Raw genomic sequence first — 24,249 nt, 5'->3', positions numbered from 1 at the left:
GAGCACGTGATCCTAATAGGAGATTGACAGGAAACAAGAGATGAGATGATAGGCAGTGGTAGAGCTGTAACAAGGGGATATGAATTTGAAGTGGAAAGTGATTGGGAGTAATGGAGGCTGCAAAAAGGGAGTAACGTGGACAAGTATTGGCAGAGGAAGATGAGTTTGTCAGTGCCATTTTAGTCAGGCTGAAGGGATGTAAGAAGGGAGTCATGTATCCCAGAAAGAAGAATTCCATAATCTAAGCAGTTTACTACCCAGATGTGGATAGCTGTCTGTAAAATAAACAGTGAGTTAAAATTTTTCATCCCTTGACTTGTACAGTCAACCATTCTCATTTAAAATACTTGTATTCAGAAGCTAAGACAGTTAATGCACGTCCATCATTGGAAATGTTTTGTCTGAGCAACTCCAGGATCATTTTGACAGAATGGAATTGTAAATAGCTGAAATGAAAGTCATCCTGCGGTAAATTTTATTCAGTAGTGGTGGGAAATTTCTCATCATCAAGGACCTTCACACGTGAAGTTTAGAAGGTAACTTTTCTCACCATTCTTCTCTTGTGTGTATGTAAAGCTACCTAGACAAATGATGATGTGGTATGATCTTCATTGTCATCAATTCTTTATATTGTTGTGTCCCTAGGTTGTGGCACTTCCATCTTGGCACCACTCTGCTGTCTGACCAAGACTAATGAGTGGATGTGACAGCTGGTTTAGGTTCAAACTAGCCAAATAAAAGGCTGTGGACACCTAATTGATTGAGTTTGAGTTTTTCCCAGGTAAATTGTTAGGTGTCCTTTTGGATAGCGAGCTGAATATGGAAGTGCAGGTTCAACATTCATTACCTTGAGTGGTTTTTTCATTTCCAGAATTTTAACATTATGTTGCGTACAGGCTTATGTGCAAGAAGCCTTCTGTATTCTTAATTGTGAGCTGACAATGGAGCTAATGTGGCCTCTGTGCTGTAATCATTTTCTGCCGTTTTGAAGTGGTAATCTCCTCTTAGTTTCAGAGATTGAGCATTTGACAGCATATCTGCTTTTGCTGCATCAGAAATCAACAGAAGTTGGAACTCTGCATCAGAAATCAACAGAAGTTGGAACTGAGGACAATGATAGGAGATATTCCAGTTACTATAAGAACAAATGGAAAATTATAGACCAACTGTCTGGCCAAAATAATAATCAGAACTGGTGATTTAGTACTGTGCAGACAAACAAGGAATATAGTCAGGTTGCTTAATATACTAGTGAAAGGCTGTCAAATACGATGGTGATGAATGCGGTATAAGAATCTATGTACAGATACAGAATATGCAGGAAACCTGGGTTTAGTTTTCAATCTCTTGCTCCCCCAATTGGAGGGAAAAGGCTGTAGAAGCAGACCACTCAGATCCTTGGGGGCAGCGTAAAAGGGAAGTGCCTCTTTTTAGAAGGCAGTGATCCCACTGACTAATCGGGTGACAATCGCAAGCCAGGAAAAATGTCACCCCTCCTTCATATGATCAGAAAGATCTGGCACCCATGACCACTGTATCTTGAGAGAGATTGGTATAAATCTGTACAAAGATAAGGCAAGTCTGAGTAAAATAGACCCTTGCGGTCCCTATGATTGTTAAAAGAAAAGGAGTACTTGTGGCACCTTAGAGACTAACAAATTTATTGGAGCATAAGCTTTCGTGAGATACAGCTCACTTCATCGGATGCATACTTATGTATGCATCCGATGAAGTGAGCTGTATCTCACGAAAGCTTATGCTCCAATAAATTTGTTAGTCTCTAAGGTGCCACAAGTACTCCTTTTCTTTTTGCAAATACAGACTAACACGGCTGCTACTCTGAAACCTATGATTCTGTTGTGGCCACAGTCATAGCTGAGGGAAAATGCCATTCCACAAGAGTGTGTATTTTGTTAAACAGCTACTTATATACTGGTGTCCTGCTTTACCTTGCCTGTGAGTCCAAATTAAATTGATGACATCTGTTGAAAGAACTGTTTGGTCTGGACTTGGTGTCTCTTTTAATAAGTATGCATTCAGAAGCAAACTGACATGTGTTTGGCAGCTTTTTCCAAGCAAAATTATGTAGTAGGCAAAAGGCATCAGTTTGTTAACTGTGAAATAAATAGCTTAGCCATTTATTGAATTTTAAAGTGTGTTAAATTATAATCTAGACAGTTTCAAAAACCAAGTTAAAGAACTTCAGTTTCTACACCTGCTTTAGATCCCCATCAGCTTGAGTTTTTACAAGCCATTATTATTTTCTTAGTTTTTCCATCTGTTTTTCTGTGTGACTGACTCCAAGTGGGGGAAACTAACTGTGCAGAGGAAATAGTAAAATATCATATACACAAAGTGCTGCCAAATACACAAAATAAACAAATACACTGAATAGAGAACTGTTTTTCTTCTGTCTTTTGGTTACAGTAATTTTAGGTATTGTGTAAAATATAGTAGGTTAAAAAAATTCTACTGAAGTGTGATGTGTAAGTTGCTGGAGTTCTTTTTAAGCAAACAGTGATCTGTGTTCAGAGTTCTCATTTTTAGTTTTTGATAGGTGAAAAGGGTAGAGTCTCAATTGTTCGTGAGTTGGGATTAGTCAGATTTTAGTGATTTCGTGTCAGCCTAAACAGGCCTCCCAACTATAATTTGGATACAGACCATATAGAAAGCTCTGTGGAAAATTTAAAATAGATGTATACAAAGCCTTAATGAGAATGAAATCTGTTGGTTAATAAAATGTTTTATTTTTGAAGATAAGGTGAATACACAAGTTTTTTTGTTTTTAAAGAGATGCTACAAGATAGTTTTGGCCACACATTTAGGCTTCATTTTAAACTTTAAAGCACTATAGAAAATACAAGTGTCTTCATTTTAGAAAGAAAGAAAGAAAGAAAAAGACAAAATTCTTTGTTTTAAACATTCTCCAACAGTTTATTACAAAATGAACTTGATAATAGTGTATCAGCCAGAGAAAGTGAAAGTGACTAGTCTGTTTTCCCAAGCAGAATGAAGTTCAGAATGTAAACAAATAGCACAGATGGTAAAATGCAATTTATATGTTTTGCTCATCTAAGATATTAACACCTTAAGATAAAGACATTTTATTTTTAAGAAAACTTTTAAGCTGACAAAGTTCTTTAAATACATTTAGGCTTGGAAAGATTAGCTTTCGATCGCTAAATGTCGGTAAGCCCCCCCCCCCACACACACACACAAAATCCATGAATAGTAAAATATTTACAGATAGTCAAAGTAGGAAAAATGCTGCTTGAGAACTTATTAAAGTGATTTAAGGATATTTACTTCGTGTGTTTTGACATGAGGTGTTGTCAGTTTGGATTTTCACAGTTATTAAGCTTTTACTTTTTGAATCTCAGAGTCTACTGTCATAAAATAATTCTGACCCCCTCCCTATAATTTTCTTTAACTGTGAAAAAGTAAATCAATGAACATTGAAAAATGCCTAAAAATAGATCTGTCAAATTATTTAAAAAAATAAAAATTGAATTGTGCCAAGATATTTTTATTATATATTAACTCAAAGAACTAGAAAGGGACTTCAAAAGTACTATTTTCAGAGTAGCAGCCGTGTTGGTCTGTATTCACAAAAAGAAAAGGAGTAATTGTGGCACCTTAGAGACTAACAAATTATTAGAGCATAAGCTTTCGTGAGCTACAGCTCACTTCATTAATACATGCCATTACACTGTGTAAAAAAAAAAAAAAAACCTAGAGAAGATTTGAAAGAGTATTTTTTCCTTCTGAAAGTTATCTGTTAAGAGTATTAGTTGTTAATAAAGCTAGCTGCCTCCAGATGAACCCGCCAGTGACTCTGCAGTTGGGTCATTCCAAGTTCATGCTGTGGACTTTGACTGCCTTCTGTGTATGTGAAAACAGCTGGCAGTTCCTGCAGGGATCATCATTCAGCCCTGTACAAAACTCTTGCCCATGGGCACCTGCTGATGCAGCTTCACAGGAGGTCCTTGGGGGAAGCTACCCAACTCATCAGGCATCTGTGGAGATAAAAACAGTGGGGGCTCCCCTGGGATACCCAGCTAATCAGGCATCCATACAGACAGCTAACATGCTGTTGTCAGAATGTATTACGAAGCTTAGTTAACGATGGGATGTGAGCTAATTAAAGGTCCTTTACTTTGATTATGTGACATAAGTGGGGGTGGGGGAAATGTCTCCGGAATTTCCGAAAAGGTATCATGTGTGTTCAGTGTTGAATGCAGCTGTCTTCTTTTTTGTTCTTCTGTTGATCAATAACTAAGGGCAGAAAGGAGTCAGTCTATACGCATTTTGTATATGACACCACCATAATTTTTGCATTTGTAGAAATTCAGTATAGTACTACCTAATTTAAGCTTAAATCAATTCTGCACTATATTTAATGTTCTGTCAGTATTTCCATTGTAAATAACTGTCTTCAGAGGATTGTAACTTGGTCATAAACATTTTGTTCTTGGCTTAAACTTTCTCATATACTTTATCTGCTGGGCCCACTTTTTTTTTTTTTTCTTTAATCAGTTTGATTTGGGTTATGCTCTCTGAGAGAATATATATTAAATGATTTTTAGAAACGCTCTTGTGTTTGAACAAGAGAGCTATGGTGTGTTTTTGGGGGGGGTAGGAGAGTGTTAATGACGAGTGATATGATCTTGCCACTTTCAGTACTTTGCGAATCAATTTTAAATGACTGCAGCTTTTAATTTGGACAAGTAGCTCCTGCCACATGTACACACTAAGTTTTCAAAAAGAAAAGGAGTACCCGTGGCACTTTGCGAATACAGACTAACACGGCTGCTACTCTGAAACCCAAGTTTTCAAAGACCACAAGTATTTTTATTATTCATATTTTAGGCCCAGGAACACACAGTTGACAAATGTGTAGTTGTTTATAAGTGGGGGAAATGGCTTCTTGCCTTTCTGCTAAATAATGTATGGGTTTTTTAAATTTTTTTAAATATGTAGTATTTATACAATCCATCTAAAACAATGCACATTTAAAAAAAAAAAGCTAGCTCAGTTTGCATTTGATTTGCATAATAAAGAGGTTTGTCTATTGTGTGAGTAATTTCAAGTAAGTTTCCATTAGAGGTTTTTTAGGCTTTAAAAAGAGACACAGAAACGCATTAAACATTAACCTGTGACACTGCAACAAAAGGAAGGAAATCTATAGTAAAGGATTGGCCACACATTCTTAATTCACTCATTGTACCTAGGTGTTATAGCTATCGATCTAACATAACTCTGCATGATCTTCCTTGTTGTATGTGCTTATAATAGCTTAGTACAACAGCATGAGTTGAGGATAGATTGCCAGTGTTAACTCCTTGTTTCCTTGCTTTTCACTAACACTAATCGTCTGTCCTTGGTGCATGTCATTGTGCTTAGCTACAGCAGCATGTTCCTTCAGCAAGATCATCCAGTGTGTTTAAGTTTGGGGAACAGCTACACACAGTGAAACAAATCAATGATGCTATTTCTTTGCATTTCGATTTGAGAGGTTTAATTAGTGTAAAATCTTTTTTTAACTAACTAAATTGTAGATTTTTCTTTTGTAAATCCTGTAACTAACTCGTGAAAACATTCAATGAACTAATTGTGGAAATAGCTTGATAAAAACAAGGCAAATAACTTCAAGGGACTAAAACATTTTGACTTCTGTTAGCTGAAACCTATTGTATTATCCATTACATTAATCACTGTTAGAGACTTGTCTGAACAATATTATACGACTATATATTCAATGGTAAACTTGGAAAAATGGGTTCAAAGTGTTATTAATATGACTCTTACTACAGTATGTATTATAAATACAAATCTGTGGGCATGGTTCTTAAAAACAGGAACTCATAGCACAGGTGCCGACTTTTCAAAGTGCCGGGGGGTGCTCGACCCCGGCTCCACCCCAGGCCCCATCCCCACTCTTCCTGCCCTGTTCCATCCCCGAACGTGCCACGTCCTCACTCCTCCGCCCTTCCCCCCATCCTGCATGCCACGAAACGCCGATCCTCCAGGGGGAGGGGGGGAGCAGATAAGGGGGCTGCCGGTGGGTGCTCAGCACTCACCATTTCCCCCCAGTGGATGTGAGATTTAACTTTGTCAATAACACTTAAAGGAAGTAAATGTTAAGATAGCAGCAGAAAAAAGAAAGTTTTCAAACCCTGCATTCCTGCTTAGGATAGCCTTCTTTGCTTCTATGATAAGGAACGGGTGCATTTGACGAAAGCTCTGGAAATCTTAACACTAACCTCTCCAAAGGATGCTTGTGCCTGTTCATGGCTTTCCTATCCCTCTGTTTGCTGCTAGTGGAGGCCTTACTTCCTGTAGTGGTGCGGCTGTCTCTGGAGTGGAGGGTCAGAGAGAAAAGTTCATTGCCCATTCATGGAGAAGGGAACTGGAAGATGTAGTCCATTTGGAAGGAAGATCAAAGAACACAAGTGACAGTTGGCAGGAAGAATATGTGAGACTTGTGCGGGTTTGTTTTGTTTTGTTTTTTGTTTTTTTTGCAGAGCTTCCAAAATATTTAAGTCATGCTTCTTCTGTCCAGGAACGGGGAACAAGGCAAAGAATCAGATGTTATATTCTCAAATATGCTTGAACTTTTTTTCCCCAGTCATTTGAATGATGTCCCTGGATCCGGTTCTGTTCAATATCTTCATCAGTGATTTAGGGTATGTCTTCACTAGCAACGTTGAAGCGCTGCCTCAGCATAGCATGGGAAGAGAGCTCTCCCAGCGCTCTGAAAAAACCGCCTCCACGAGTGAAATTTGCAGAGCTCGGGGGGAGGTTTCAGACCCCTGAGCAAGGAAGTTGCAGCGCTGTAAAGTGCCAGTGTAGACAAGCCCTTGGATAATGGCATATATAGCCCGCTTATAAAGTTTGCAGACGATACCAAGCAGGGAGAGGTTGCAAGTGCTTTGGAGGAGAGAGTTAAAATTCAAAATGATGTGGAGAAACTGTAGAAATAGTCTGAAGTAAAGAGGATGAAATTCAGTAAGGATAAATGCAAAGTACTCCACTTATGAAGGAAAAATCATTTGCACACATACAAAATGTGAAATGACTACCTAGGAAGGAGTACCGTGGAAAGGGATCTGGAGGTTATAGTGGATTTTACAAGTTAAATATGAGTTAATAGTATAACATTGTTGCGCACGTGCGCGCACGCGCACACACAAAAAGCAAACATCATTTTGGGATGTATTAGCAGGAGTGTTGCAAGCAAGACATAAAAAGTAATTCTCCTGCTGTACTCCACGCTATACTTTGCTGTACTCAGCTGGAGTATTATGTCCAGTTCCTGGGAACTACATTTCAGGAAAGATGTGGACAAATTGGAGCAAATCCAGAGGAGAGCAACAAAAATGATTAAAGATCTAGAAAACATGACCTATGAGGAAAGACTGAAAAATTGTGTGTGTTTAGTCTGGAGAAGAGAAGACTGTGGAGGGGACATGTTTTTAGTGCACAAAAAGTTGTTACAAGGAGGAGGGAGAAAAATTCTCATTAACCTCTGAGGATCTGACCAAAACGAACAAGCTTAAATTGCAGCAACAATGATTTAGGTTGGAGATTAGGAAAAGCTTCCAGTCAGGGTAGCTATGCACTGGAATAAATTTCTATAGAGGTGGTAGAATCTTCGTCATTGGAGATTAAGAGATTAGACAATTACCTGTCTGGAATAGTCTAGATCAGTAGTTCTCAAACTTCTGTAGTGGTGATCCCTTTCACACACCAAGCCTCTGAGTGCGACTCCCCTTATAAATTAAAACCACTTTTTAAAAAATATTAACACTATTATAAATGCTGGAGGTGAAGCGGGGTTTGGGGTAGAGGCTGACAGCTCACGATCCCCCAGGTCATAACCTCACAACCCCCTGAGGGGTCCTGACCCCCAGTTTGAGAACCCTTGGTCTAGGTAATACTTAGTCCTGTCTTGAGTGCAGAGGACTGGACTAGATGATCTCTCGAGGTCCCTTCCAGTTTTATGATTCTATGACATCTAATTAGCGATCTGGAAGATCCAAGCTTTATCTGGATTTGGGCTTCCAGTTCTTAGATCTATGAGAAGCTAGGTATTTTGAAAAAAAAAAGGAGTACTGGTGGCACCTTAGAGACTAACAAATTTATTAGAGCATAAGGTTTCGTGAGCTACAGCTCACTTCATCGGATGAAGTGAGCTGTAGCTCACGAAACCTTATGCTCTAATAATTTGTTAGTCTCTAAGGTGCCACCAGTACTCCTTTTCTTTTTGCGAATACAGACTAACACGGCTGCTACTCTGAAACCTAGGTATTTTGAGTCTGTAGTGGTAAGGTGTAGCCTGCTTCATTCAACATCATGCCTGCTGATTATTAGTTGCTAAGAAGCATGTGACCACTCTGAGGTGCCATGTTACAAGCCACTGTAGCAAAAGGAAAGTTTGGGTAATACAAAGAACGTAAAAGGCCAGAGTAATGCTTCCTTTTTGATAAGGTGTAGGCAAAGAGTCTATTCTGGAAAATTTAAGGATGGAAGGGATCAGGTTTTGTTCTAAGAAGTGCCTTGATTCGAGCTGCATGTTTGTTTATTCCTTAGTACTTAGTAACATTAGCATTTAAATGGTCCTAACTAGGCTTTGAAGTTAACACCTCATTGAGGAAAATAAGGGGGTAACAGTGGATCATGCTTTTGTTGCCAGTGTTTAGCTGTAGGCTGTTTTCTGCATGACTAGATAAACAGTGCAATAAGCCATCAATTATATTGTGACTGCTATTTCACAAGGGAAGAGCCAGATACCATCACTTTTAAAAGGAGGAGGCATCAAAAAGTGAGACACCCAAGTTGTCTTTTTGTGTGGACTTCCTTGGAGTTCCCTTTGCAATACTCTTCTTAAGCCAGGCACAAATGTGGGTGAATTTCTTGTGGGCTCCTGTCTACTCAGAAAAATTCTCTGGTGATGAAATGATTTTCAAGATCTGTTCTGAAAAACCATTTCAGGTAACATGGTTGTGTGGTTTGTTGGAAATCGTTTTTTGGTTGTGTTTTTGTTTTGTTTTGTTTTTTTGCTCATGGGGCAGGCACCACCGTGCTATCTGAGACACAGTTGAAAATCATTTCAGAGTTGGATATTTGGGGATTGTATGGGAGAAAGTTGCAGGGAAAAGGAGTCAAAAGTACCTGTGGTCATGACCTTATTTCATTTTGTTGTTAGGTCTTATCTACCCTAGATCCATGAGAACCAGGGGATCTCATTGGCTCATGGTGTCCATAAACCAAATTAATCACCTGGACTGTTTAAGATATTAATCAGGTTATGGACATGGTTAGGTTAACACTACACCTTCTAACTATTTTGTAATTAAAGCATCCTCTTCATTGCAAAAAAAAAAAAAAAAAAAGAGGTGTGTTGCTAACTCGAGATAAAATCCTAGTGAAGACAAGGCAGTTTGTTGGTTTCACACAAGTTAGTTGGTCCTGTCAAAGCCTATGAGGGAGCTTAGGCTTTAACTCAAATTGCCAACTCATGAAAATAACACACTGCCTTGTCTTCACTACGTTTGTAGCTCAAGTTAGCTAATTTGAGTGAACAACACCCCCCCCCCCCCCGTGAAGGCAACAGATAAGTTTTGGTTTGATTATGTTGTCACTGAATCTCCTGGCTTGGTTACAGTTACACTGTAGCATGGTCATTGTGATTTGCAGGTTGAAAAGATGTTCACCAATTTCACTCTGAAATGTTTCAGTTCATATTAAGAATACTGTTATTGTAAGAACAGTTTGAGATTGCGGTGCTTCAAAATAAAGGAATACAGTTCTCCGGTCTACTCTTCACTCAGATTGTTACTATTTGCCACACCCAATCCATTACAACCCATCATTCACACCCACAAGCAGAACCTTATTTGAAGACTTTTCCCTACTCCCCATAAACTGAAATAGTTTGCAAAGCTTTAGGCTTTTTTAAACAAACACTTAGCTTGTAGCAAGCGGAGGTTGAAATCCACCCTGCACTAGCCTGCTGCACACTAACTGTCCATGTGAGCCCTGCAGACATACACTAGATCACAGCACACTAGGGAGCCATTAGTGCGTGACAGCAGAGTCCACAAAGACAGGTTAACATGGGGTAAATTTACACCCCATCTTGCCATGAACTGTTGGGATAGACATGCCCTAAGATATCCTTAGTACAGAAATACATTTTGTGCGTTATCTAAATATTCACTTGGTTTTCCCATACATTTGTTCTTATAAAACATATCAAGGAAATTTACATGCTGCTGGAAAAGAACAGGTAACTGGAAATGCATATCACAAATAATATATGCTGATGTTTGTGTAAGTGGTGACTCTGCTGTTGCAGATCATTTTGGCACCCTACCTGCTAAAAGGCATTGGAGAATGTAGTCCTAAGAGAGGGTGTTTGATTGGCAGACATGAAAATCAAAGTCCTCTATATATCTGCAAAACTGAATACATCTTGAGCAACGGTACTGCACTACTCATGTCCCCTCAACTCTAACCTGTGCTAGTGATAAGGGGCATTCAGCTTCCATACTCAGCTAGTCCATGGCATCTCTGAATAGTTGTGGCCTAGAGACACTGGGAACTGGACTGACATTGTCAACTCATTTTACATAGATCAGCTGTCAGATTACACCATTTTTGGTTGCTACCCATCCACTTAGTGCTCTAATAACATGGTGATGGGTGCTGTATAAAAGCCCAGAAAGATAGATAGATTTCCAAAAACAAGAAGGTGCCATATATTTCTTCAGTAGGGAAGATGGGTGCCTGCCACATATTTTCTGTGATAACCTATTATCTTTCCTACTAACCTCTTGCGGATTGGTTTGGTAACATTGTTAAATAATACAATACAGCAGATACTGGTAAAGGCATTCAACACTAAATTTAGTGTTTTGTGGTTAAAATCTGGTGAAGAACTTGAGGCAGGACATCAGGGAAAAAACATTTCTAAGTGCATTAAAATCCTTATCGTCTAACTATGGAACAAATAGGAAAGAGTACTTGTGGCACCTTAGAGACCAACAAATTTATTTGAGCCTAAGCTTTGTGAGCTACAGCTCACTTCATCGGATGCTCACAAAGCTTAGGCTCAAATACATTTGTTAGGTGCCACAGGTATTCCTTTTCTGTTTGTGAATACAGACTAACATGGCTGCTACGCCAAAACCTGTCATTATGGAACAATGTCTGTCTTTGGGCACTTGGTGCTATTTGCTACAACATGCAAATCAAAATGTCTCTGTTTAACCTTGTTTTTCTTTCTTCGTCATGGAGAGAGTATGAAAATTGCCATGTGATGACAGATGAACTTTTAACCAGTCCCATTATGAGGTTTGTTTTTTTCTCTTACGGCTTTACTAAGAAAACAATTTTCATATCGAGGCATTAAAACAGGAATTGCTATGGACTAACACAGATGGTGGACTCCTTTCATCGGAAGAGGAAAATGTGAGAACACACAAGCCTTATTTATTCAGGAAAATTTGATTGTTGTGCTGGCCAGTCTGGACTGGGCAAAACTTCCCCCAGACAGCTGTTATGAAAGCCCAGTCATTTCATTAATAAAAATTTATAAGTTGTCCTATTCACAGTGGCTGGCACTAACCATCCCAGCCAAGCTAACTAATTTGACATTCAGGGTCCAGTTCTTGACAACTATATCCTGGCACATTTTTCAGTGTGGCTGAAACCCTAGAGCCAGCAAGAAATCTCCCTGCTCCCACCTATATATGCATTTCAATCCTTTAATCCTTATAATAACTCTTCTAATCCTGTAAAAAACGACTTATACCCTTTAGAGAGAACAACACCCAGTTATGGAATAGTTTCAATTCAGTTTGTATTCTAGATTAATCAAAAATAGCATCTACATTAAGTTCAGAAAGGGGTTAAAAATAATTAAGCCAGTGAACTGGGCGCTCTGTTTTGTGTCCATATGGTTAAGTCATAAGAACAGTCATGAGATTTAATTTTCATTCATATGATTAAAATCTGCTTGTTGAGACAGTGGATCATGCTTTGAATAGTTTGCATTTCTTAGCAAGAAAGGAGGAGCTGCGGGCCCAGTAATCGTATAGCGAGCAAAAAATTGCACAGCCTTTAAAAACATTGCAGGTGTAAGTAGAAGAGAAAATTGCGTCAGACACATCAATAACTAATTTTGTTTCTTATTTAGAGTTTTTACCTTATTATAACAAAGATCTTGGCATATTTCCAAACTACAATTTACAAAATAATGACATGGACATGCTCTTTGGTCACTTTTTATATTGATGCAAATTATGTGTACTACATGCTATTTAATTACTAGAATTGGGGGGACTAGGGAAGACATTAATTGATGCTCTTGCCCCCATGATGGCTGCTGATCAAAACCCTTGAGGAAAGGTATTTTTAAAAAGAAAACTTTTGACATCTTTGTCATCAATCAACATGTGATTTAATATAGTTATACTTTCACTTCTCTGCTAAACTTGTACAGATTTCCTTTTCATATAGTCAGTGTATAATATTGGAATATCCAGCTATTCTGAATGATCTTGTTATAACATGAAATGGGTAATCTAATACGGATTGTGTACTGCATTTGCATCTTTGCATAAGGGCCTGAAGACTTTGGGCCCTTATGTAAGGATTATTCATGAAAATGAATAATCCTTACATTAGTTCAGAGTAGCAGCCATGTTAGTCTGTAGCGCAAAAAGAACAGGAGGATTGTGGCACCTTAGAGACGAACAATTTATCTGAGCATAAGCTATTCATTAGATGTAGCTCACTTCATCAGATGCATTCAGTGATGAAGTGAGCTGTAGCTCCAAAGCTTATGCTCAAATAAATTTGTTAGTCTCTAAGGTGCCACAAGTCTTCCTCTTCTCCTTACATTATGTTATTCTTGTATAGAGGACTCTTGTGCCAAGGGCATGTAGACTCCAGGCCTGACTTTATAATTAAAGATATGAAGATTAGTCTTTCTAATATGTGAACGCTTTGCTCCACATCAGTGTTCTGTGGCTAGGGCTTGTCTACACTATTCCCTGGATTGGTCGGGGCAGCGTCGATCCAGCGGGGGTTGATTTATCACGTCTAGTATAATGGTCTAGTCCTAGTATAGACACGCAGTTGATCGTTGAGCACTCTCCCATCAACTCTGTTACTCCACCAAAATGAGGAGCACAAGCGGAGTCGACGGGAGAGTGTCATCTGTCGACTTAGCACAGTGAAGACACCGCGGTAAGTAGATCTAAGTATGTCAACTTCAGCTATGCTATTCACATAGCTGAAGTTGCGTATCTTAGATCGACTCGCGTGGTAGTGTAGACAAGCCCTAAGGCACGACAGGTGTTTGAAGTTGCTACCTTTCTGAGTTATAGGATGGAGCAAAGGTTATCAAAGGAAGTTTCCATGAAAGAATTACCAATTAAGGACTACCAAGAGGGAATTCCATGCTAGAATCCTGTTACATTGGCAGAGCACCAGTCATGTCACGTACGGACAGATGAGAATTCTAACTATTCAAAAAGGAATTTTAGACTCTTGTTTCTCCTCATCAGTGTATGGTTTCATGAAGCATCTCTAGGCTTTTACAAAGGCCTGGTCTACACTACAGAGTAAGATTGACTAGCTGCCTTGTGTCAACCTGGTTGTACGTGTGTCTACTCTTAAATTGTCTCCACCGATGTAAGTGCCCCGTTACAGTGATGCAGTAATACCGCCTCCCTGAATGAGGTTGAGCTGTGGTGGGTGTACTGAAGTCGATGCAGCACAAAAAGCTGCACTGCCTTACTTATGTCTACGCTAACAGTCTTCCAGCTGCTATCTCTCAATGCCTGATGCTGACTGCTCTGGTGCATAATTGTGAACTCCAGTGCCCAGGGATCACGGAGACTGCAAGGCCCTCCCTTCTCTTTAAAGCCCCACAAATTTTTGCAATACCTTTTCCTGATTGTCCAGTTCGGCAAGCACACCTAACAGCTCTCCATTGTTCTGTGCAACTGCCCAGCTGACCTTGCCGGCTCCATGCTCCAGTTGCACTCCAGCTTGGAGTAGACTGGAGACATTGGATCTCTTGGGCCTATGGGAGAAGAGGCACAACTACAGACCAAAAGCACAAGCACTGTCATTCTGCATCTGCCAATCTGGTAACTGAATCTTTCCTTGGGGCTGTCGAGGTGGCCAGCGTATGGCTTCATGAGCAAGGGGTAGGCTGGGTCCTCCACAATCATTATTGGCATTCCGATATCACCAATGGTAACCTGCTGGTCAGGAGGGAAAGTCCCAGCTTGTAGCTTTTTGAACCCTTTTGTGTTCTTAAAGATGCGAGCGTCATGCATCTTCGCTGACCAGTCAGCACTGATTTCAGTGATCACCAATAGAAAAGTCACCCTTTCTGTTGATGTACTCTGTGGCCAGGTGATCTGGTCCCAAAATAAGGTATATGTATGCTGCCTATCTCTCCACTGCAGTTCGGGACCCTGTTGCTGCAAATCCATTCACTGTGTCCTGTACAGTGCCCAGAGTCACAGTCCTGCATTGCAGGACACCATTAGTGGCCCTGCACACTTGCATGACAGCGGTCCCCACACTGAATTTCCAAATGATTTCTCACTGACTGGTAGCAGTCTGGCGTTGCAAGTTTCCACACAGTGATACTACGCTCTTTTCCACTGTTAGTTGCAGCTCTCATTTGGGGGTCCCTGCACTAGAAGGCGGGAGTTGCTCTGCGCACAGATCCAGGAATATGTTCTTGCACATCCAAAAGTTCTGCAGGCACTGCTTGTTGTCCGAAGCCTGCATAATGATGCAATCCCACCAGTCAGTGCTCATTTTCTCTGGCCCAGGGGTCCCCAAAGCGCTGCCCGTGGGCGCAATGGTGCCAGCCGGGGCAGTTGCGTGCGCCCGCAGGACACCATGCCGCCAAGGCATGTTGCCATTTTTTCGGCGGGGGGTGTCGGGCGCCCTCCATGGTCTTCTGAGAATAGAAATATGCTATTCCCACAAAAGGTTGAGGACCACTGAGCTACACCATTTGCAGCTGCTCTATGAATGCCAGAGTCCCTGTTAGGCATCCTTTTCACTACTGATAACCGTTCTCAATTAGAGGTAGGGGTGTGGGGGTGTTTGTTTTTGTGTTTGGCTTAACTTTGGGATGTGATCTTATCTAAAGTGGCTAAAGAATTATTAGAGCACTGGGACTGAGATCTGCCCTTCGCTCTAGCTGGTGTTTTTTCAGTATCTTCATTCAGTATGGTCAGTGTTCTCATAACTCCTGCTCGTATTAGAGATGTGTCTTAGCCCTTCATTTATAACATAAAAGGTATATAATTAGGAAGAAGTCAGTAATTTTTATAATGGTTCTGCACGTCTTCATTACAGTCATTGAGATTTCCCTTAGATTAGTTCAAATCTTTGTTCTGTGCTGCAGTACACATGTGTCTGTCAGCATGCCATCTACCTCTGGATCATACTGCACCTTTCCCTAAACATGGCATGCTACCCTACCAGCTGTAAAATAGATCCATTTAAAACTCCATTACTCAAACGTATTTAAATAGCTTCTTAACTTGCTACAAAATGTAAAGTACACTAGTACAAGCATATTTCTGGGAGTGTTTGCCTTGAAAGCTTTCACATATCTCTGCAAAAATATAGGTGTATGTCTAAATAACATTCCAGTGAGTTTTCTGAAAGGTACACTAGGGTCACTGGCATTACTACGTGTTTTGGAGAGTTTTCACTAGAAAGTTAATTATATTTAGCAGTTTTCGTTTGTTTCGTTTGTTCACTTGACTACTGTTTTTAGGCATAGATGTGATTTCTTATTTACTGTCACTCTAGAACATTTCAAATTGCATAATGACAAAACACAAGTTAATGTTCTTTCTCAATGCTTTTCTGATAAAATATCTACAGTGAGAGTTCATGCTTATCCATAAGATCCTCTCCTGATTTGTGCCAGCAAACGTACTTTAACTTCATTTGACCAGAATATAAATTGGCTATGTATTGTTGAATATTTTTTGAATGAAATGACTAATTTACTTTATATGCTATACAGCTCAGTTTGGTATATATAAAGCAAAGTTGAGTTAGTACATTTGGCTGGGGGAAAATAGGTTGACCTATTTTGCTGCCTATGTAAAAAGATAGTGTAAACATAGCCGCAGGATTCAACCTTGCTCTTGCTGAAGTCAGTGGCAACACTCTGACTTTGACAGGAGCAAGATTGGACCCTAAATCATTTAGCATTCCAAAGGAGAAAAACTGGATGATTTCTGCAAATATTATCTTTAAAAGTACACTGAAACACTCAACAAAATCAAATATCATTTGTAGAATTGTATAGTTGATGCAAGTTATCATTGTACTACTTAAAAAATTTCCTCTAATTCCAGACCATTGGAGTAACACTTTTCTTAAAACTTCCCACCACTGTGCTACCATTTGATGCAATCCACTGATGGTTGCAATGAGTGAAACTCTGGTGTGGAATAGCCAATGATGTTTTAATCAACGTGGGCTAAATAACATTAAGATACAAGTGACTGGCCTTACACTGGTACTACTTCTAGTGGAATGATAACTGTGGGGCAGTCTCAAAGAAAAAACTAATGCAGATAAGGCCTTTCTGAATATAAAACATAATGATTATGGGATTAGGCTATAGATGCATACCTCCAAACAGCGAAAAATTCTCTTTTCATGCTGCTATGTAAGTGTGACATGCAGATACTGAGAACTGGACAAATTCTGGTCTTTAGCACTATAGTAATGAGCGTGTGCTGCGGACCTGCGGGATTGGTCGATGGTACGCATGGCTCATGTGGCGCCTCATGGTCTCGGACACAATCCAGTGGTCCAGGGACATCTACATCAAACACATCACTGGCCACCGACAATACCAGGAGGTGTGAGCCGGTACAACATTGTGCATCAACTATGGGAAAGGGACTGAGAGACTTTTCCATTGGACCATATGAACTGGAACCATAAACTCACTGAACATTAAATCCCACCAAATGAGGGTAGATTCATCCTCATCATCGTATCCGCTCGTTATACTCCACAATGAACATAGCCACTATATGGACAACATACCCCCATATCTCAATGTTTGTACTTTGACCCATTAAACTTTTAGTCCCAATCGGGGAGATTGCAGATTATGTATTCCTTACGCCACCCGCTCCTAAACTGAATTTCACACCCCTTGATAATCTGTACCTTATTCCATGATAACAAGAAACTTCTATGCCTAAACTCTGTACCGTTTCTTTTTACTTCAACATTATCTTAATAAAATTTTTAAAATAAAGCAATAAAAAAGGAGAGTTGCATAAATCTGTGTTTAAAAATTAAACACAGATCTTGTTTCAACAAATCTTGATTTAGAATTCTGTTTTTTTGTTTTTGTTTTGTTTGTATGTTTTTTTAAATTTCCCATTGTTTCTCTTACTGTAGTTTGCTGGAACTTTATCAGATGGTTTGGGAAAGACGATGGATAACCGACATCAAACTGAACGAGAGTACATTCGATACCATGGCGCAACCAGTGGAGAACATCTCATAGCTGGGATCCATGGACTTGCTCATGGTAATTTGTGCATCAGTAGATTACACTATTGTAATATCAGTTGCTTTATGTCTGTCACTGTGGTTCCAAAGTGATAGGATTCAGAAAAACAATGCAGTTCAATTTAAACCACTCCATACTGGTTGGTTACATGTGGCTTAACATAATGGAGCAATTGCTGGCTTTCCTTTTAATTTAATTGCGTTGTTCATTTTGGCAAAGGCACCTAGATTTGAGAATATCTCTTATTTAAGTGTACTATTGGATATCAAAACTAAATTTAGGAAAGAGATCAGCCAAATTTTCTAATTTCCACATAGGTTCATAAATATGCTTACAAACAATCTTTTTGTAAGTGACAAATAATAAGATAATATTCAGCCAGTGGTACAAATGAATGAATGAGTGTATCGCTTTTTTCACTCAGTTCCCACAGATTCCAGTTTTCCTTGCACAATCCGGCCCTTAGCCTGTCTGTGTTCAAAGTTGCACCTGTTTAACTTTCAACTGTCTTAAAAAAAACAGATTATTTAAACTGGTGCAAAAGAGAGCGTGGACACTTTTGATTTGATTGAAGACAGGCTAATGTCAATTTAGCTTGAGTTGATTCTCTGCTGAATTAAGCTAAATCGATATAAGCCAGGCTTAAATCATTTGAATATTCACACTGTATTTTATATCAGTTTCTTAAAATTTGTTTAAAATTGCACCTTTAGTTAAACGGGTGCATTTCAAATGCAGTCTGTATGATTATCAAAAAGTCTAGTACTTAAGAAATGTAAAATTAGGGGAAATGTGTTTATTCAGTCTCCAGTATTAGACTGAAATAGCGTTCTAGGTAGTTGAAGCCCCATCACTTGAGCTAGGTGATGGCCCAAAAATGAAAAAGGTTCATTTCTGTAAGTTGTTTCCATATCTAACTCTTGTAGTTCACTTTAAGTGCAGGGATAAAAAAATTTCTATTAAAAAGAAAGCAGTGAAGTTCTAAATGGATCACATTAGACTTCCCTTTGAATGCAAAGCATTTTGGTTATTCCAGTTACAGAACATTAGTATGTTCTAAAATCAGATACAAATTATGTTGCTAGCAACATGTGAAATCTGAAATATAGATTGTTGAAGTCGGTTAGAAACATTCATTAGCGGATTAGCTTCTTTGACTTGAATCTTTGTTAGTTTTTGGTTTTTTAATGTTTCCGATTTCCATTTCTTCAAAGAAGCAGTTGACTCTTAAATTCTATCTGTTGAACTGTAGTTTTCCCAAATACTCCACTGAATGGCAAAGTTACCCAAATGAAACAATTAAACATAGCATATGCTATATGCTTCTCGACTCCAGAACTTATGTACCAACAACACTGTTCGAACCTCCAACATCACAATGTTTACTGTCTTTTGGCTGTGATGTAAAATCTGTAGGCAGTCAAAGAAGTCAGTGGAGCTATGCCAGTTGATACCAGTTGAGGATCTCCCTTTAAGTTCCTAACCCCTTGTTAGGAGATGCCTATCCCCAGTGTCCTGGTCAAAATTCCACTTTGGGTAATTACACTTCCCCTGCTTAAATTTCTCTTTGTATTTCAAACTGAACACAGTATTTTAATTTCCTGTCCTAAGCTGTGTGTAATATTTTGTGTTCTGTTAAATCCTTGTCGCACTGTTGGAGGTGGCTTCACTTGAGCAGTAGACGAAATACTTTTGTGTATGTATAGCTTCAGGATAAAATGCCCTATATAAATATAAGACTATATTATTAGATTAATAAAAAACATACATTCATAATCACTTTTCATGTGCTAGTGGGTAGCATGCTTTCACACTGATCAAGAACTTTCAAAAAAGTAAATCATTTACATTGTCAGCTGTAATAACATCCTGTCATTTTATTTTAGTGGCAAAGCAGTTGGTCCACTTACAATTTTGTTGTCTTGCTAGGTATCATTGGTGGATTAACAAGTGTAATAACCTCAACAGTAGAAGGTGTCAAAACTGAAGGAGGAGTCAGTGGTTTTCATATCAGGCCTTGGGAAAGGGCTGGTTGGCACAGTAACCAAACCAATGGCTGGTGCCCTTGATTTGCTTCTGAAACAGCACAGGCAGTGAGAGACACTGCAACTGTTAGTGGCCCCAGTCAGTGAACACTTACATTTCTTATCAATAAACTGTCTACAAAACCATATTGCAATACCTTCTGCAGTTTTGTCATGGTTTGTTTCCTAGCCCAAAGGCACTGTAATTTTGTAAAATTGACTGTGTATTATTAGTTTTGCCTCTAGTTAACTTAATTACCTCCTTTTGAAATACTGCATTTGTAGACTCACTAATGTGGCCTTGTGTACTAGTAAAATTGGTACAGAAAAGCTACAGTGTAATATAGGAGATTCTCATTAATGAGAACATAAGAATGGCCATACTGAGTCAGACCAAAGGTCCATCTAGCCCAGTATCCTGCCTTCTGACAGTGGCCAATGCCAGGTGCCTCAGAGGGAATGACAGAATAGGTAATCATCAAGTGATCCATCCCGTCGCCCATTCCAGCGTCTGGCAGACCGAAGCTAGTGACACCATCCCTGCCCATCCTGTTTAATAGCCATTGATGGACCTATCCTCCATGAATTTATCTAGTTCTTTTTTGAACACTGTTATAGTCTTGGCCTTCACAACAACTTCTGGCAAGGAGTTCCACAGGTCGACGTGTGTTGTGTGAAAAAATACTTCCTTTTGTTTGTTTAAGCTGCTGCCTATTAATTTCATTTGAAGTCCCCTAGCTTTTGTGTTATGAGAAGGCATAAATAACAGTCCTATTTACTTTCTGCACACCAGTCATGATTTTATAGACCTCTGTCATATCCCCCCTTAGTTGTCTCTTTTCCAAGCTGAAAAGTCCTAGTCTTATTAATCTCTTCTCAAATGGAAGCCATTCCATACCCCTAATAATTTTTGTTGCCCTTTTCTAAACCTTTTCCAATTCCAATATATCTTTTTTGAGATGGGGCGACCACATCTGCATGCAGTATTACTACGTTATATTAGAATAAATCAAGAAAAAGAAAGTCTGAAGAGCTTAAATATAATGGCCATCTTGGCGGCCTGATGCAGAATGGAACTAAAAATGTTGTTCTTTAGCTTCAATTAAGAATTCATAGGAAAACAGGTGTTTTAAAAAAGCTGAAGAGTTCTGAAGATAATGTAATAGTGACATCCCTTCTGTTTTTCTTTTGCAAAATCAGTTTGTACTAAGAACATGCGTGTGTGTGTGATTGTGCATGTGCACACATTACTTCTGGGGGAATTCCGTGCCAAAAAATTAAAAATTCCGTGCACAATATTTTACAGTTCTGCAAAATTATGCATATTTTATTTGTCAAAATAACACAATAGAATCGAGCCAGTTTCAGTTATTTTGGTAATTTATTCCAAAATGTCTGTCAGAAAGTATGTCTGTAGCAATACTGATGGCAATAAAGATTCCCCCGGGAGTAAAGAGTTAAAGAAACCCCTACAACAACCTAGTTCCTGTTTCTCTGTTATGCTTTTACTGGGCGCCTCAGTCTAGGTGTGTCACACATGCCAGCTGGGTACGTTTTGGGGGAAAACTCTGCCCCTCTGGTCTCAGACACCCGCAGCCCTTAACCCCAGAGCCAAGCTGCGGGGCAACCCCCAGCCCAGATGCTCTAACCCCCAGAGCCCAGCTGCATGTACCCCCCATTTACTTCTCTTCCCATATCAGGATCCTCCATTCTCCCCATGTGCCAGCAGTTCTGTCTGCCCTTCCCCATGCCCTCCATTCCTCCCTTCCTCTCTAAGTCAGGGACTCAGTGTGCACCCTGATTCCCACCTCCCCCCAAACCAAGGGTTCTCTGTTCCCCCTCCTTTTTACCTTCCTGCCATAGCAAGGTCTCTGTGTTTGTGTGCCCACCATTTCCTCCTCCATCACTCCAGGATCACCTTTACTCCTTTGGCAGGGGCTCTGTATGCCTTCTGTTGGGCAGACATTATGCCTTTCTGTGTGTGTTCAGTGGCTTGCATGTTCTGGGCACTACCAGAAATCAATATTAATTATATAAAAATGTTTAAGATAAATGTTGTACAAAACTGATAAAAATAATAATGGCAAAGTAAATGAGGAAAAGGGGAAAGAATAGGAGAAGTCCAGAGAGTTGGATCTAAGAGAATAAACATTCTATTTCCAGTGGTAAAGTGACATTCAGTTCCTGTGTGTTGATGCTGTGCTGTGTTACTGTATGCAACTCTGTCTGTTGTACAAAATCCTGAACAACAGGGGGTTTAAAAAATCCAGGTATATTTACTTGTGATTTTCAGAATTTTTTTTTTTTTTTTTTTTAGTCTTTCCATTTGGTTTTTCCATTTCCTGCATTTTATTATGCCACGCTCAGAATCCTGATGTGTCTGCTACCACTATTTCAGTAAGGAACAATGAGCTTGATGAAGTGTGAGTGAGGTGCAGGAAACTCATAAGAATGCAAACCTAGACATACTTTGTTGTGGAAGTAGGAAGTGTTCTAAATGTATCAGGCTTTTTAACTGCCGATGAATGTAATAAATATAAAAAGAATTAATGTTAAGACTCATAAGATTCAGTTAGCCCATCTTTTGTCAGTAATGATGAATTTTTGTATAATAGGGCCTCACACTTTACCTGCATCAAATGTAACGGTAAATTTGAGCCACGACTAAATGACTGTGTTGGGGGCTGGGAAGGGAATGGGAGCAGCTAGCATATAGTTATATGCACTTGGGACTTAGTTTAATGTGTAGAATTGAAATGCCAGGGACCATAGTTTGGATAAGTAAAGAGGGGTTTAAAGAAAAAACCCATCTAGAGTATGATTAGAAATGTTATACCTCAGACAAGATGGAGGTTGGGACACATTCAAGCAAAATAACTGATTTGTTAACCTAAGCAGTCTGAGTTCATTTTAAGAAAACATGGTTGTATTCTTTTTTTAAAGAAATTATTATGAAGGTTGCACTGTTTTATGAAAATAAGTATATCCTGATGTGCGTGCATGCATACAATGTGTGCATTAAATTGAAATACATATCTGCATTCATGAATTTCCAGTAGTGATGAGGTTGCATGACAGATGAGAAACTAGACTGCAGGCAAAAGCTAACTTTATCCGCCTGCCATGTGCCTGTATAGCACAGTGCCCTTCTGCTGATGGCTGTTGACTGAGTACAGATTAGGAAATTTCTATGAGTCGAACCAGAGCTGAGCTTCCACCAAGTTTGGAATAACTTTTGTTTGTCCTGGACCTACAGCAGCATGAGGTGAAGTTCATCTTCATGCAATTTGCAATACTTGGCAAATGAAAAAAATCCTAATTTAGTTGCATAGTAAACGAATATCAGAAACCATATAAGGCATCTAAATATAATGAGTGCAGGACAAAAATGTGTCCAGTACACATTGTATTATTGCAACAGTCCTGTGACAATCCACTGACCCATAAACTTTTCTTAAAGAAAAAAATATTTCTAGTAATTAATTTAGGAAGCCTCTTCACACAGGTATGACTGTATTTGTTTTTCACAAAAAGATTTTAATCACAGATGGATAGACTTTGTACATTAAAATACACTCAACTACACTTATGTTGCAAAAGTTCATAAAAGAATCCCCTACCCACTTTTCTCTTTGATTCTCTTATATAATCAAGCACCTAAATTGTTCATTGGAGGACAGGGAGAAGAACAACAAAGGATTGGACTTGTTTTGACTGTTGTGTACCAATAGCCCCCTGTTGCATTTGTTAACTGTTTAGCAATGTGTGGTTTGGAATCAAAATAAAATGGTGTTCCAAGCTGAATCTGCTGGCTCAGATTGCACTTTCTGCTCTACGTGTGCTGGGCCATGGCTGTTCCGAGTTAAGAAGTATAGAGAAATAAAAATGCTCAAGCTGATCTGATTAGTGTTGTTTAACCTTGCAAAGTATGAATTAAAGTAAGTTTACTGTCATGGATGGACTCAGTCTGTTGACACTATTCCAGTGCTGAGATCCCATTCTGATCTCAGATGCGGGGGGGGCACACGTGGCCAGATACCTAGAAAAATCTGCTGTAGAATCTCAATAGCTGATGTTAAGTATATAAGGTGTATTGCTGCTATGGGTAAAGGAGCATTTCTTTAGAACTTCCATCTGTTGTCGTTTTTATGATGTAGGAGTGGCGAGTTATGCCTTCAGTATGCTATTAGTGTAATAGGAAATAGTAATAGTGTAATAGGAAATTTTCTGTCAAGTATGTCTGACAGTAAATGAGGTTGTAGTTGGTACAAGCTGTGCGTGATCAGGAATCAAGCATTCTAGTTTTTGTGGTACCTAAAAGTTGGAACTGTTTGTTGTTCTTCAAGTGATTGCTCATATCGATTCCAATTAGGTGATGGAATTAATCTTAACTGTGAGCTTACACATGTATGGGTTAACCTTAATCTTAAATTTCCTGCCTTTTAATGGTTGTGCAAAGGAGTGGGGCTACACCTTGGGTAAGTGCGTACATCTGACAAACCTTTGAGGTCCCTCCCTTAACCTTCCAAGCCTTATGGGCCTCCTGCGTTCTCCACTCCCTATAAGCTGTAAGAGGAGTTAGTGGGCAGCTCTCCTGCAAGCCTTTGGGTACTTTTCCGTGGCCTG

The 24,249-nt window shown here is 39.3% G+C and overlaps 1 protein-coding gene across 1 annotated transcript in view; it reads left to right on the top strand.

Annotated features, from left to right (window-relative positions):
• Nucleotides 1-24,249, top strand: part of VPS13D (vacuolar protein sorting 13 homolog D) — a 195,712-nt gene that overhangs the window by 131,637 nt on the left and 39,826 nt on the right. Inside the window, 4 exon segments of the mRNA XM_038377201.2 lie at nt 17,485-17,617; nt 19,529-19,602; nt 19,604-19,664; nt 19,667-19,727. Coding sequence (XP_038233129.1) covers nt 17,485-17,617; nt 19,529-19,602; nt 19,604-19,664; nt 19,667-19,727 — 329 coding nt within the window.

Source organism: Dermochelys coriacea, chromosome 18 (assembly GCF_009764565.3).
Source record: "Dermochelys coriacea isolate rDerCor1 chromosome 18, rDerCor1.pri.v4, whole genome shotgun sequence".
Lineage (NCBI taxonomy): Eukaryota > Metazoa > Chordata > Testudines > Dermochelyidae > Dermochelys > Dermochelys coriacea.
Note: the sequence above shows the minus strand (reverse complement) of the source record. Positions and strands in the feature narration are given on the sequence as shown.